Source organism: Leuciscus leuciscus, assembly GCF_965113295.1.
Source record: "Leuciscus leuciscus genome assembly, chromosome: 3".
NCBI classification, from domain to species: Eukaryota; Metazoa; Chordata; class Actinopteri; order Cypriniformes; family Leuciscidae; genus Leuciscus; species Leuciscus leuciscus.
This window is the reverse complement of record NC_138727.1, coordinates 31,308,433-31,324,493: the sequence shown is the minus strand read 5'-3', so window position 1 is coordinate 31,324,493 and position 16,061 is coordinate 31,308,433. Positions and strand designations below refer to the sequence as shown.

Below are 16,061 nucleotides of genomic sequence, written 5' to 3'. Positions count from 1 at the left end.
TTAGGAAGCTGGTCATATTTATGTCCTGGACGCCCTCTGCTGTTTTTTCCTGCACATGTCATACTGTGGTCTTTCATTAATACACACCATAAATAAAGTCTCACATGACATGAAATATTAAATAAACAGTAGTTGAATTAATACTTGAAAAAAACATTTCAGCTGTAACAGTACAGACAAGTACAGTGCAGAATGTTTATATAAATAAATATACACATTGTACTTTCACATTCATATACAGTATATTGCTTTTCAGATATTTGACTTACATTGTTCTAATTTGGTTATACAGTGCTGGTCAAAATTATTTGCCCCCTCGGTAAATATGATCAAAGATGGCTGTAAAAAATAAATCTGCATTGTTAATCCTTTTGATATTTTATTTTAAAAATTAGCAAAAATCGAACCATTCATTGAAGTAAAATAATTGAAAGTGGAATACTCTGCTGTGTCTTTAATGCTGTGGGCCTAATTTTCTGCCAGAGGTCCTGGACATCTTGTTCAGAGACATGGCATCATGGATTCGATCAAATAACAACAGATACAAAATCAAAACCTGACAGCCTGTGCTAGAAATCTTATAACGGGCCATGTTTGGATCTTCCAACAGGACAGTGATCCAAAAACAAACATAAAAAAAAAAAAAAAAAAGGGTCACTGAGCACAAAACCAAGCATCTGCAATGGCCATCCCAGTCCTGACCTGAACCCTATAGAAAATAAGTGGGCTGAACTGAAGAAGCGCCAACATGGATCTGGAAATCTGAAAGGATCTGGAGAGATTCTGTATGGAGGAATGGTCTCTGATCTCTTGTCAGGTGTTCTCCAAACTCAAAATACAAAAAGTATTTAATAAAAGGGGGCAAATAATTGTTTCAGACGTGTTTTGGAGAAACACATTTATTTCATAATGTGATTTCCCCCCCACTTTCAATTATTTTACTTCAATGAAAGGTTAGATTTTTGCTCATTTTTTTAATAAAATACCAAAAGGATTAACAATGCAGATTTATTTTTTACAGCCATCCTTGATCATATTTACCAAGGGGACAAATAATTCTGAGCAGCACTGTAATTATTATATTAAGTGTGACGGGTGCGTAGCCCACCTCACATATTTGGCCTCTACCATGGTTTAAATTGGTTATTTTTAAATTTAATTTAATATGTTTTTGTTCTTTATTTAAATCCCTTATTATAAGATAAAAAAACCCACAGTTTATTAAGTCTTGAATGTAAAGAAGGGTGCACACTTCTTATATTCCTCTTTACTGTTTAACTCTACCTCGATTCCTCTGGTCCATGGTGTGAGAGGGAATGGGGATATGCTTCAGTCTCCCAATTTGTGCTGTTCCAGAGGAAATTGAACTTTATTTAATTTCATTCAGTATTATTGTTGTTTGGGGTTTATTTGGTAAAGTATTATTTAATTTACCACTATTTTTGTTTGGTAGAGGCTAAATAGGTATTTACAGCAGTGTTGGGAAGAGCAGAGGTTTGTCAGAGATGTCCAGCCACAGTAACATCATGACCTGCTGATCTTAGTGTTTTTGTTCTGTTGTTACTTTGTTATATGGGCCTGTTTAATTTATAGTTTCCGTTAACTTCTATCTTAAGTCTTTGATTTTTGTATGGACTTTGTTTGAAAATTATCTTCGTTACATCTGCCCCTGAGTATTATTTTGTTGTTGTTGTTGTTCTTCTTCTTCTTTTTCTCCTTTTCATCTGTCCACTACCTGTCCTGCCTGTTCTTGGCCACGACCACCACATTAACTTTAATAAGGCTCTGATTAAACCTTCTGAATGGACAGTGGTAGTAGTAGTAATAATAATATTAAAACTTTTAGCCATGTTGTACCTGCCTGGTCACAGATTTCAACAGGCAGGAGGAATAGAAATCCTCTTTATCTTTAAATATACAAACCAAATAAGAAGAAGCACATGACAAGTTCTTTGGTTATTTGTAATTTAGCGCATGTGCTCTTATCCAAAGAGACTTGCAATACAGAAACAGTTCCTTGCAATGCAACCTGAGGACAGTTATGTGGAATCAGAACCCAATGCCGTTATTTTTCCATGGAACACACTTTACAATTTTTATCATCACAAATCACAAATGATTCTTTACTATACTAAAAAGGTTCATGGTGACTATGGGTCGTCGCACCCCACAAAAACTCCATAGAGGTACACCGTCATTCAAAAGTCCAAAAATGTCCAATCCCAAACTTTTGAACAGTAGTGTAGTCCATATGACTTTTGCTCTATAGCCTGTTCTAAGCCTTCTGAAGGCATACGATAGCTTTGTGTGAAAAAGCTCACAGGCAGTTCAAATTAATGTGGAGAATAATGCAATTTTGTAGCTTTCAATAAAATTATGACATCTTCAAATGAACTCTCAAATATGGCATCTAATATGCAGTTTTGACATTTGGTTGGCAGTCAAGCAACGATGTCTGATGTTGTTGATTTCCATCGAGGCTCCATTTTTGTCAGATAGATGTGAGAAATTTGTCTGATCATAACACAAACTATTGTATGGCTTTCAAAAGACCTGCAATTTTGTGCTTTTGTAGTAAATACTCCACAGAATAATTCTTAAATAAAAACATCACATTCTCACGGCACTCAGAACAGTGTTTTGCAGCACCAGAACACAGCATACGGCCCTCTTTTCTCACAACTATTTCTCTATTCTGTCCATTTTTTCAGACACCAGTGCTCCATACCCATTCATCTTTTTGAGCCTGAGTTGGTCAGTGGTTCCCAGCGGCTGGTTTTCAGTTTCACAAGCGTTTCTTGAGGCGAACATCTCACTGATCTCCACAAAGGTTTTGTTCTTTGTTTCAGGGATGATGAAGTAGACGTAGGCTGCCACCCCCACACACACAGCACAGAACACCAGGTAACAGAACGCTCCAGCTGACATCTGAAATACAATGCAAATCTGGGATTCAAATCTATCATTTTAACCTGGAAATGAACAACAAACTTGCCTCTCAAATTAGCATGCTGACAACATAATTTGCAAATAAATAAATTGTGAACTGCATTCTGTTCGCAATATACTGTACAGCGAGCTCCCTGAAGAAAAGGCGTACCTGAAGGAACGGAAAGACAAATCCCACAGTGAAGTTTGATATCCAGTTGAGAAATCCTCCTACAATGTAGGCAGAAGGCCGATGGGATTGTTTAAAGAGCTCTCCTGTCATGAGGAATGGGACACCAGCTGTGCAGGAGCAAACATAATAGCATCAAAGTCATATTAATAGATATATTTGAAGTCATTTAAAAAGCAACACAACTATATGATGAGTTATGGAGCATATTCATAGTACATGACTCAACATGTTCTTTTGCAAACAAAATACAAATATACTCCTTCACCAGCAGGACTGGTGACACTAGTCTATCAAATAAAAGGCTTATCTGTAGCAAACCATGGCTTCATTTTATAATTTGTATAATTAGCTGCAGCAGTAAATAACAATAACATCTATTTACAAGGAAAGTGCATTAAACCATGTCTGACAGAGTTCATTTTGCAAGTATCATTCCATAAATATAACTTATTTAAAACAAACAAATATAAAGGGCAAACTTTAAGAGTAAGATGTACATGAAGGCAGGAAAATGAGAAAAAGAGAAATTCCTGTTCAGTGAGATCCTCACCAGGCCCAATGCAGAATCCAGCGATGATTCCAACCACACAGGCCACACTGATGTACCGCATAAAGGGTAAATGAGCCTAGCAAAGACAAAAGTACAGGAGATCAATATATATAAAAGAAAAAAAGTCATTCAAAAGTTTGAGGTCAGTAATATTTTTTTTTCCACAGAAAGGCATTAAACTGATCAAAAGTGAAAATAAAGACTTAAATTCTTACGAAAGACTTATATGTCAAATAAATGCTGTTTCCATCATAATTTTTAACAATAATATTAAGCAGCACAACTGTTTTCATTGGTCAACATTGGTAAAACAAGGAATGTTACAAATCAGCATTTTAGGATTATATTCTGAAGGATCATGTGACACTGAAGACTGTAATGGCTGAGTAATGAGCTTTGCCATCACAGGAATAAATTATGTTTTGAAATATATATTAAATTAGAAAACTGAAAACTATTTTAAATTCTAACAATATTTCTGTCGCGCCTGATAGCCGGAGTGCCTATTATGACCACCAGAGGGCACCCTCTTTAAGTCTTGGAGCAGTCCGTAACAATTTCACACTATTTCTGCTTTTATTGTTTTTTCGATCATATAAATGCTGCTTTGATGAGCAGAAGGGACTTGTTTATACACACAGACACACACACACACACACACACACACACACACACACACACACACACACACACACACACACACACACACACACACACACACACACACACACACTCGGTTTTGCTATCTTTGTGGGGACTCTCCATAGGCGTAATGGTTTTTTATACTGTACAAACTGTATATTCTATCCCTTTACACTAACCCTACCCCTAAATCTACCCATCACAGAAAACTTTCTGCATTTGTACATTTTCAAAAAAACATTATTTAGTATGTTAATTAATCAATCCATTTCCCTCGTGGGGACCGATCCTGTCACAGTTCTGTTCTGTCTGAGTGTTTTTGTCACTGGTCACATGTTTTCCTTTGTTCTGTTTTCCCGCCACTCCTTGGTTTCCATGGTTACCCTCATTAGTTAATTTGTATCACCTGGTTTCTCGTTAGTCTTGTCAGCTGTGTCTTGTTTCCCTGATCTGTTCTCCCTTGTATTTAAACCCTGAGTTTTGCTTTGTTCAGTGTTGGTCAATGTTTAATGTTAGGTTCCTGTTCTGAGCACACGCGCCCTGTTTTTGTGTATCTGTTATATTTGAGAATTAAAACCTTGGAATACTTAATCTTCGAGTTTGCCTCCTACTTCATCCACCCAGAAGCCTGACAGATCCATTGTCGGTCCGAAACCAATCCATTTCCCTGACTGGTCCCCACAATGTAGGTGATTTCAGGTTTTACTATTTAAGTGGTTTTATAAGATAAATCTTGCTAGATTTTGTACATTTTCTAAAAGTACCTTTAAGATACAATTAGTTATAGTAATAATTAATACTTAAGTGTCAGAAATTCTTGAGGCCACTGAGACAAGAGTAAGTAAATATTGGTGATCATAATTACCTGTAACATGAGGGAGAAAGTGATTCCAGCACAGCACACGCCCATAAAGCTGAAGCCACCGATCATCAGAGGCCTCCTACCCACACGCTCAATAGTAAAGCACTGGACAATTCAGAGAATAATCAGATTATGAATTACTCAGTGTTACTTAGGAGCCAGTAATATTATCAAAGGTTAAAATTGCCATTCTCTCAGCACAGAACCTATGCATGTACAGAACAATCACATTTGCAAAAAACAATGTAACTTGGTTTCCTAATAATTATGGTATGCCTTTGATGTCAGTCATTGTGTTCTCACCCCTACGAGTCCAGCGATGACTTCTATGGCTCCAGTGCCAACGGTTGTGTACTGAATCTGAGGAGCAGGAATGCCGGCATTCTCAAAGATGGTATTGGTGTAAAACCAGATCTAGAAACAGAAACCAGGTGTTCCATTTTATTATCTCAAATAACTTCATTGCCATTTTATGGATATTGTCATGAGCAGTGCCACTGTTAAAAACACACACCGCATCGATTCCGGACAGCTGCATCCCAGCATTGACCACAATGACTGTAACAAGCTGCCAGCGAACAGAGGGATCCCTGATGAGCTGCAATACAGAGACAGTGTCCATTGAGGACAAGGAGCGCTGCTCTTCCTGCATCTCCTCTACCTCAGCCTGGATGTTAGACTTAGTACGGTACCACTTCAGTGCTGCAAAGAGGAATCAGAATCTGAGCGTCATTATATAAGAGTATCGGCTCATCAGATCATGTCAGAACACCAGTGAATCAGAACAGCAGAAAACAACAGATCACTTTGGACTAAAGCATCCGCGTGTGAAAAAGAAGTATGCTTAAAGTCCTCCTGTGGTGAAAATCCATTTTTTTACTGTTAATACATTTATGTGGTATTATGATGTGTGGTTGTATGATTATACTGTGTGGTGATAAACCATGTGCAAATTTAAAAGTTAACACCATTGCTGAGTATTTTGCAGAGTATACCAATGCTGGCCTACTTACACACAACCCAGCAAGACCATGCTGTGAACCAGCTTCACCAACTCCATTTTGCTTGAAAACAGCATGAATATGCTGGTCCACCAGCCGAACCAGCACTATACCAGCTAAACCAGCCTGGACCAGCATGGAATCCATGCTGGTTTATGCTGGATTTCTCAGCAGGGTATACATCTTCAGATATGCTTCAATTAGGAACTCAAGATGATGTTAAGCCTCATAACATTATGAGCTACATTTAGCCATGATGACAATATCAAAATCATCCCTTTAAATCATGCACAAACATCATAATTCTGTATGGAAATGTCTTTGTTTCTACTTCTACTCTTCTCTAATCCTGTCACATTCTTTGCTGTCAGTGAGTTCTCCAACTGGTAGCTGCTGTATGACTGATGGGCCTTTGTAATGGCGCCGTTATCTGAAGAGATTACAGTAAGGACAATAACTATAATCTTATGAGAGTCTCCTGGTCTGGCCACTAATCCCTCCAACACAATTCAGTCAGCTTTAATGCAGTGAAGTGAGAGGAAACATTCAAAAGAATTTCAAGAATCCATTCTTTTCACGGAAGATTTTAAGTATTTTTTTGGTTTCAAACTTGACACCAGAGGATGCATGGTCAATGTTTTCCATGCAATTATAATGAATGGACACTGATACAAAAGCACCTATAAAAGTATCATCACACTAGTCCAGGCGACTTATGTGCTAAATCTTCTGAATTTAGACAATAGCTTTCTGTGAGACAAAATGTTGTTATTCACTGATAATCTTCATTATATTCTCAAAAAATCACCTTTTGTGTTCCAGAAGAAGGAAAGTAATACAGATTTGGAACAACATGATCCACCGTCCTGATGGAACCACATCCGAAATGGAATTAGTAATTACTTTGTGACCACTAAAAAGTACATTGTATATACAGACCCTTTCCAAAAAATTAGAATATCATGGAAAAGTTTATTTATTTCCATAATCCCATTCAAAACGTTAAACTTCTATAGATTATAGATTCAGGGCCCACAACTTAAACGATTTCAAGTATTTAGTTGTTTATTTGTACATAATTTGGGCTTCCAGCTCATAAAACCCACGAAAACAGGATTTCAAAAAATTTGAAATATACATGAAATCACACAGTGATACCATGGTCATTGAACCAGGTTTTGGTTATTTTGGCAGTGTGGGCAGGTGCAACTCCTGCTGGAAAAGGAAGTCAGCATCTCCATAAAGCTTGTCTGCTGAAGGAAGCATGAAGTGCTCTGAAAATGTCCTGGTAGACGGCTGCGTTGAGTGGACAGCACAGTGGACCAACACCAGCCGATGACATGGACTTCACACTGGACTTCAAGCATCTTGGATTGTGTGCCTCTCCATTCTTCCTCCAGACTCTGGGACCTTGGTTTCTTATTAAATCCAGAGTCAACGCAGCCGTCTACCAGGACATTTTCAGAGCACTTCATGCTTCCTTCATTTTCCAGCAGGATTTGCACCTGCCCACACTGCCAAAAGAACCAAAACCTGGTTCAATGACCATGGTATTACTGTGTAATTACTGTGTGATTTCATATAATATTCTTATTTTTTGAAATCCTGTTTTCGTGGGTTTTATGAGCTGGAAGCCCAAATTATGTACAAATAAACAACTAAATACTTGAAATCGTTTAAGTTGTGGGCCCTGAATCTATAATCTATGGAAGTTTAACGTTTTGAATGGAATTATGGAAATAAATAAACTTTTTAAAATTAAAAAAAAAATTAAAAAAATTGTGTGTAGCATGAATGTAATCCGGACGTACTGTACAACATCCCTCATATTGTCATTGTCATGTGACCAGCGTCAGTTCGGTCGCTTCACTGCCATTCACAAATCCTCTCTAATGGCCTCATGGGATAGTAAAGTGTCAATCGTTTGCACACTTCAGAATCTCGCCAGAAGCTGCAGAAGTCATCAGAGTACTGTCCGCCTACTGTTTTATGAATACTGTGACTTCAGACATACTACTCTTTTTCAGCTACTAAATAGTAGGGAAGTATGCAATTCCAGATGCAGCCATGATTTGGATATTTGGGTGAATTGTTTCTTTAAGTAAGAAAAGTCTTTACCTGTGATAGTGGCATGAATATTCCGCTTTTCCATCAACAGATATCTCGGACTCTCTGGGAACCACGGCAACAACATGAGCTGAATGAATGTAGGCACCACGACTAGCGAGAGAAACAGAGGCCAGTGCTCTTCCTGTGTGGAACAACCAAATGATAATGATAAGAATATTTAACAAGACTAAAATCAAAGCAGTAACAGATCTGTTTAACATGACAAAACATGCTGGTACAACAAAAGTTAAAAATATATCAATCAATACAGTATATCTGAAATATTCATAACAGAGAAAGAAAATCAAATGTTATAAAATGAAATAGAAAGGAACAACCTTGCCCAAGAGCTCATGGAGTCCTAAAATCTGAGCGATAAACACTCCTATACAGATGAAGATGCTGGGCACGAGTCCTAGGAAGCCCCGGAGATTCTTTGGAGCAATTTCTCCCAGATACATTGGCACAACGCTGAGAGATATTCCTACAACAGCACAGCAGAGGAGGACATATCAGTACAGCAGAAAAATACATAAGAGGAAAATTACTGATGGCTCTAGAAATCTAAGGGGAAAATTCAAATCCTAGACAGAGTCAAGTATACATTTTTAAGAAGGAAAGAGGTTCCCTTTCTAAGGGAACAGCGACACTGCGTCATGGTGTTTCCACTATGCGAATGGCTTCAGCATGAGCCAGAGTCTGTGTGTAGTGACATGTGACGTGTAATACACTCCAAGCCATTGGCCAAGGACGAAGTCAGGTGACGCAATGCTACGCGTTTAAGTCTATAAATAACACCTGCGCAAAAGTGTCACCAGCTTCTTGTCTTCAGAAGCCGCTTTGTCTGCCAATTTATATCCAAAACTGTCTGTCTCTGTCTGTTCAGAGCAGGAGCTGAAAAAGAAGTTTAGGAGATGTGTCTCGCTGTCCCTCCGATCTATTCCTGGGGAAGATGGACGCAAGTTTTTCCGCAAATGTTCTTTGTTTGAGAGCGGAGCACGCCCGATCAGCTCTCGAGGGGTAACGTAATATTGCACCATAGGCCAGATTATGTTCTGAAAAATGTTAATTGTTTTGGTGACCGCATTTAGTAAAAAAAAAAAAAAAAAATTTATGTCCCACAGAAAAAAAGAAATTCATATAGATTTGGAATTGCCATGAGGGTAATAATAATTCGTTAATAATAATTCGTTACATTTATATAGCGCTTTTTCTGAGACCTCAAAGCGCTTTACATAGAAGGGGGGAATCTCCTCAACCACCACCAATGTGCAGCATCCACTTGGATGATGCGACGGCAGCCATATTGCCCCAGAACGCCCACCACACACCAGCTTACTGGTGAAGAGGAGACAGTGATGAAGCCAATCAGTATATGAGGATGATTAGGAGGCCATGATCGACAGAGGACGAGGGGCAAATTTGGCCAGGATGCCGGGGTTACACCCCTACTCTTTTTCGAAGGACATCCTGGGATTTTTAATGACCACAGAGAGTCAGGACCTGGGTTTAACGTCTCATCCGAAGGACGGTGCTCTTTTGGCAGTACAGTGTCCCCGTCACTACACTGGGGTGTTAGGACCCACACAGACCACAGGGTGAGCGCCCCCTACTGGCCTCACTAACACCTCTTCCAGCAGCAACCTGGTTTTTCCCAGGAGGTCTCCCATCCAGGTACTAACCAGGCTCAGCCCTGCTTAGCTTCAGTGGGCAACCAGTCTTGGGCTACAGGGTGATATGGCTGCTGGCGTAGGGTAAAAGATGACAGAATTTCCATGTTTCGCATTAACCCTCTATGGTACGCATTATGATATCAGTGGAAAAAGAAATATTTGTTATGTTTTTCCTGCTTAAAATTTGACACTATAGCAATATCAATAAACATTATCATTATTTATTTTTTTATTTATTAATTATTAGTTTGTTGCCTCAAGGCAACATTGTACCACAATGGACAAATTGAAACATTTGACATTTTCATGAAGAAAAAAAAATATATATTTATTGAAAACATCAATTTATTTAACTAAACACTTGAACAAACAGATTTATCAAGTTTTTATTGAATTACACATTTCATATTTAATAAAAAGTAACATTTATTATCCAGCTGTTGCCCTCAGGCAACATTGTACCATCGTGGAACGCAAGTACTACAAACCATTATATCATCAAGTTATCATATCAAAACATTAAAAAACATAAAAACATGCTGTGTCAAGGTAAAACATTTACAATCACTATAAAATTATCCTAATATGAAGGCCAGGCCTCAACAACAGCAAGACCAAACATTTGGAAGACCTCCCCGGCCGACCTAATGAGCCGTGTGGGATCCTCCAGGGGCCCGTCGGGAACCCCCCGAAATACGAGACCCCTACAAGTCCCACTAACCCTCTATTTGTCCGATTGCCCACTATAGTAGACAAATGTCCTGTTGACCCCACCGCCGGTCTCAAGCCACGCCCCCGTCCCACTAACCCACTATTTGTCCGATTGCCCACTGTAGTGGCCAAATGTCCCGTTGACCCTCCCTGACTTGTCCCAAGCCATGCCCCCGTTCCATGGACTCGCTATTTGTCCAATTGCCCACTATAGTGGCCAAATGTCCTGTTCACCCTGACCGGCTCCAAGCCATGCCCCTGTCCCACTAACCCATTTGTCCGATTGCCCACTATAGCAGGCACATGTCCCGTTGACCCCCCTGACCAGTCCCAAGCCACGCCCCTGTCCCACAAACCCACTATTTGTCCGATTACCCACTATAGAGGCCAAATACCCCATCGACCCCCGCTGACCACTCCCAAGCCACGCCCCTTTCCCACGAACCTACTATTTGTCCGATTACCCACTATAGTGGCCAAATGTCCCGTCGAACCATGCCAAGTTTTCAGTTTGCAAAAATACAGATACATTTAGATAATTCAAACTCTTTTCCTTACAAATAAAATATAATTGTATTCATACGTAGTATGCCTGGCATGGCCTTGTGTGATTCCATTATGGTACAATGTTGCCTCGAGGCAACAAGCAGTTTTATGTAATTTCCTATGATAAATTTGATGATATATAATGTAAAGTTTTTTGAAAATACTTCTTTACTTACCAATGAAGGTGACTCTGATTTTTTGTGGCTGATTATTTGGACAGAAATGAGTGAAAAATGCCCTTTTCAGTGGAGAAAATATGGAGCCATGTGACATGTGCACGTGTGTTGAAAGAGGGAACAAAATGGACCCCTGTGGGTCATGTGACCACTCTTTTGCATTTTCTTTTGTTAGTATTTGAGTTCCCCTCCCCTTAGAGAGCATTGAACAATTACATTTTATTATGTTTTTTATAAAAAAAAGCTAAAATAGACTATGTTGCCTGGAGCCAACACCGTACTTAAAGGCCTTAAATGAAATGAATTACCTGAATGTATCCCTGTAATGAAGCGCCCAATGATGATCATCTCTGGAGATCCACATAATCGGCTGAAGCCCATCAGCCCTCCAGCGATAAACACCAGAACTGTGCTGTGTACCAGTGTCCCTTTCCTACAAATTAGGAAGATGCGCAAAACATTCAAGCAGCTATAAGACTTTAGCCTTGAAGCTGTGTAAGGTATTAAATGTAATTTATGTATAAACCGCAGACTCTACCTCCCAAATCTGGTAACCTGAATTCCCACTGTGAGAGAGCCAACCAGGCCTCCAATGGCAAATATAGAAACAGTGACTGAATACATAAGCGTGAGAGTCTCTTCATCCACTCCTGAGCCATTCCGCCTCACAATTGTTTGGTTAAAAAAGTCCTTTATATACTATGAAAAGAGCAAATACAAAGAAAATATGACATTGGGTAGCTCTTAATTAATATACATTTCTAATACCTTGTCTGGGCATTAACATTCATGCTTACACAATTATAATATTAGGCAGCGATATGAGATTCAGTTACCTAAATGATTTATACTAACTTATATCACACACTTAATTCAAGACAATTTCTCAGTTGTTTGCAATCAAATTTTAATAAAATGGGCCTCTAGTATTATGTAATTGAATGATAACGTAAAGAATGATAGCAAATCAAAATAGCAAGTCAAAATTACACAGTGCAGACAGATGTTGGCATAGATTAATGTAATCATCGCAGAGAAAAACTCACTCTCTCAAAATGTTTGCCATTGTCATATTTATTTAATCTAAATGAGCATGAATTTATGGCATACATTTTTAGCTTCTCCATTACTCTTTCACAAGCTGCAGTTACACAAGCTTTCAGTACGATCACGCTCTCATACTTCTAGTCAGGACTCGTGACTTGTTGGCAAGAGTACCATTTCAAGCCTTAACTGTAATGAAGATTGAATTATTTCATATTATTTAGCACTTGTGTAGCGCTATTGACATCTGTCATAGTTTAAATAGCCTTCATTCAAATTAGATGTTATGTCAGAGGGCACATTTTAAGAGCATTATTATAAAGCCCTCAATCAACATCAGAAGAAAAGAAGTGAACAAACTGTGATTCAGTGTTTCAGCAAGTAAGTGATTCAATCCAGCTGCATAAAAAAATGGTTAGTGTTACTGTATGTGAAAACTTGTGTTTGTTGGTGTCAGTCACCTGAGCAGGAGAATTAACCACAGCCAGGTTATAACCATAGAGCATGGAGCTCCCAAAGGAAGAGAGGAACGCTACTGCCAACAGGGATGAGGTTAGATGCTGGGGAAACATGTGACAGACAACCATTTCTAATAACATTCCTTCATGTTTTTGGAATTAAACTTTTCAGATGATGTCTGGCACTTAGATTAAGCACATTATATTTTTCTAACATGAGGGGGTTTTTTTCACAAGGAAGCTGTTTTGGTAAGAATAGGAAACTATATGAAAATGAACAGACCTTTCTTTAATCACAAATTCTCCCTATAAGCAGCTTTGGGAGTTCAATGCTGTTGGCAATGGTATTGGCAGCATGAGTAGATTACAGAAATATTTATGAAGTAACAATTTTCTATCTGGAGTACAAAATCACACTTTAAGCATAAACGTGTTAACTTGTTTAAAAACAGTACACTGAGTCTGAAGTATTGGACTCTGGCACTGATCCATTTAGCATGTGACTGCATAAGCGTGAAAGTGGACCATGACTAGATCTGGCATGGGTGTTCACTGCCCAGGCAAACTGAGTTACAATAATTATCCTGCACATGAACAGAATTCTCAACACTATTACAACCTGCTAAAAGTGTGAAAGCAGTTAAGTGGAAGAAATTCTCAGCTGCAGGAGATGGAAGAACTGGAAAACTGAAACCATGAAGTTTGTCATGTGTAAAAAGTGCAAAAATAGAAATTCAACAGAAATTCCTTTGTTATATTTTACAAACCATCTTTGTTCTGACTTATAGTAGTAGTATATTGTAGTATGAAAGACTAATAGTATTATAAAATAAATTAGTAATGCATTGTTGGAGACTGACATTCAAAGAAATATTTTTAAAAAGCAACTAATTGTTTCCAAATTTTCTCATGAGCAGCTGAAATAGAGTAACAACATGATCTGAGCAGGATCTGAGGTTACATTTACTCAAAATTGTATGGGTGGGACCTTGTCACAGGGCGCAAAAAGAGAACAGGGTTCTCATTAAGAGAGCTTTTTCTGCATCAGGCACAAGATGTTCACAAGATGCAGTAAAGTTCTGGATTTTTTTTTTTTTTTATATACATTTACTACTACAGTGATAAACAGTTTTGTTTTTTTTCTACCTGACAAGATGTGTTACATATGTTATTTTCTAAGATGACACCTTTATTGCAGCCATTTTGCTCAATTCCTAGAGAGTTTGCAGCTTGCTAAAATATTTGGGAGCATATGCATTTATAAACTTGACCATGAAGCATGAATGCTACATGGTCAAGATCTCATTTATTTGACGAGACAAATCGTCCCCTTGGAATTATAAGGTTCTATCTGCGTTCTGAGCAGTTTTGAGATATTGAGCTTTAAAGTTTTTACATTCCATTCGACTGTGTAGAAATAACCTTTTTATTTTCTAAATAAAAAGTTCCAAAATGTACACAACTTAAAAACAACATCACATAATGTAAAGAAGTGGTCACAGAATAAGAATATGTGAATAACTAAATTTTGACAAAAATGTCAGATAGAACCTTATAATTCCAAGGGGACGAAATGCCAAATAAAAGACACTTTGGACCACTGCCTTTGAATTAATTTATAGAATCTCTAAAGAAACTTTCTAATGTTGGGCTTCCTTCACAGAAGTGTGAAAGCACAAACCAAGGGTTCAATACAACACATGCGAAGAGTCTAATAAAATCTTGTTGGCCTGCTGGGTGATACAAAGCTCAAAAATATCCTGTAAAGAGCTAATTGTCTGTGTCCCCATGATTTCTCCTGCCACTCTCAACACGTTATTTATTTGGGCTCTCAATTTTACTGTTAAACTTCCGAACCAAACAATAATTCCATACCTTAAAACAGATTGGCTTTAGCTACATAAGCATCCTTAATATTGCCATAACACTTGTCAAGGGTATTATTTTTCCTCGTTCCACACTTCATATATTGAAAAAACCCTGGTAAGGATCTCTCCAAACCACATTGATTAAAATCACCAAGCTCGTCCAACTTGTTCCGCAAGGAGCGATGATTACAGAGTAACACTGGCGGCAAAGGTAGGTAACAGGTAACTGAGGTAACAGTAACAGAGTTTAGGTCCAACCTTGATCAAACACACCTGCCTGTATACCTTTCCAGTAACCCTGAAAGGCTTAATTAGCTTAATTAGCTGGCTCAGGTGTGTTTGATCAAGGTTGGACCTAAACTCTGCAGGACAGTGGCCCTCCAGGACCAGGGTTGAGAATGCCTGGTATAACACATGCTTACGAAATTGGGCATCTTTAGCTCTAAGATACATAAGAGTATAATAAGCGTTTATATTAACTTTGAAAAATACATAATCTATAGCCTACATTAGAGTCAATAGATGCCTGCATAAATCTAATTATTCTAAGTTAGAATATGTTATCTGTCAAACTAAGACAATAACTATAAATAAACAGGCAATATGCACTTCCCAATTTGGGTTTAGATTAGTTACAGCTTTTATAGAGAAGACATTGCAGGTAAAATAAAGGCTTTGCAAACCATCACGCTTACAAAATAAAAAATATATATTTATTTATTTATACTGCCAATTTCTCCATGTCAGTGCGAAGGAATTCCAAAGATGTGTAATGACATGATAGAGCCTTTTAATCTAGAGAAAATATCATGTTTTATCATGTTTTGAATGTTTTCTCTCTCTCTCTCTCTCTCTCTCTCTCTCTCTCTCTCATAACTCTTGCGTCTTAATAATAATAATAATAATAATAATAATAATAGCCTAATATGCAAAGTGAATTAGGCCTACTTACCCCTCTAGATTTCCCATTAGGATCTATCAAAACCTCCTCTGCCATATGAGCACAAAAGAAAGAGGCCCTCTGAATAAAACTCGAATGAGAGCGGGTATTGTTTTTCCCTAAAAACTTTATACCACCGGCATCCCAATGCAGGCTATTTCTGGAAAGAAGGCGTGCTGAATTATGACGCTCATTTAAGAGAGGAGGTAGAGTATATGACGTTCAACCAATCACTGCTTGCTGTCTAATGAAGCTCCTCCTGCAAGTATTTCCCACCATTTAAAAGGTCAAATTGTAAGACTGACATTGTCACATGCTAACAACCCGCGTGATTTAACTCTTTGTTTAAATTAACTGAAC

General features: G+C 38.1%; 1 protein-coding gene across 2 annotated transcripts; it reads right to left on the bottom strand.

Annotated features, from left to right (window-relative positions):
• Positions 1-1,944: 1,944 nt before the first annotated feature.
• Positions 1,945-15,846, bottom strand: slc2a15b (solute carrier family 2 member 15b). Of its 2 annotated transcripts, XM_082164751.1 has the most exons (12): positions 15,714-15,834; positions 12,897-12,995; positions 11,930-12,090; positions 11,700-11,824; positions 8,624-8,769; positions 8,295-8,427; positions 5,690-5,877; positions 5,479-5,589; positions 5,179-5,280; positions 3,672-3,747; positions 3,101-3,228; positions 1,945-2,928 (listed from the first exon to the last, which is right to left on the bottom strand). In XM_082164751.1, exons 1-12 carry the CDS (start codon positions 15,756-15,758, stop codon positions 2,683-2,685), a joined length of 1,560 nt encoding a protein of 519 aa, XP_082020877.1. In that variant the 5' UTR covers positions 15,759-15,834; the 3' UTR covers positions 1,945-2,682. The 2 variants fall into 2 exon arrangements, with proteins under 2 accessions (XP_082020877.1, XP_082020878.1); XM_082164752.1 differs by lacking the exon at positions 12,897-12,995 and having other exon boundaries at positions 15,714-15,846.
• Positions 15,847-16,061: the final 215 nt, after the last annotated feature.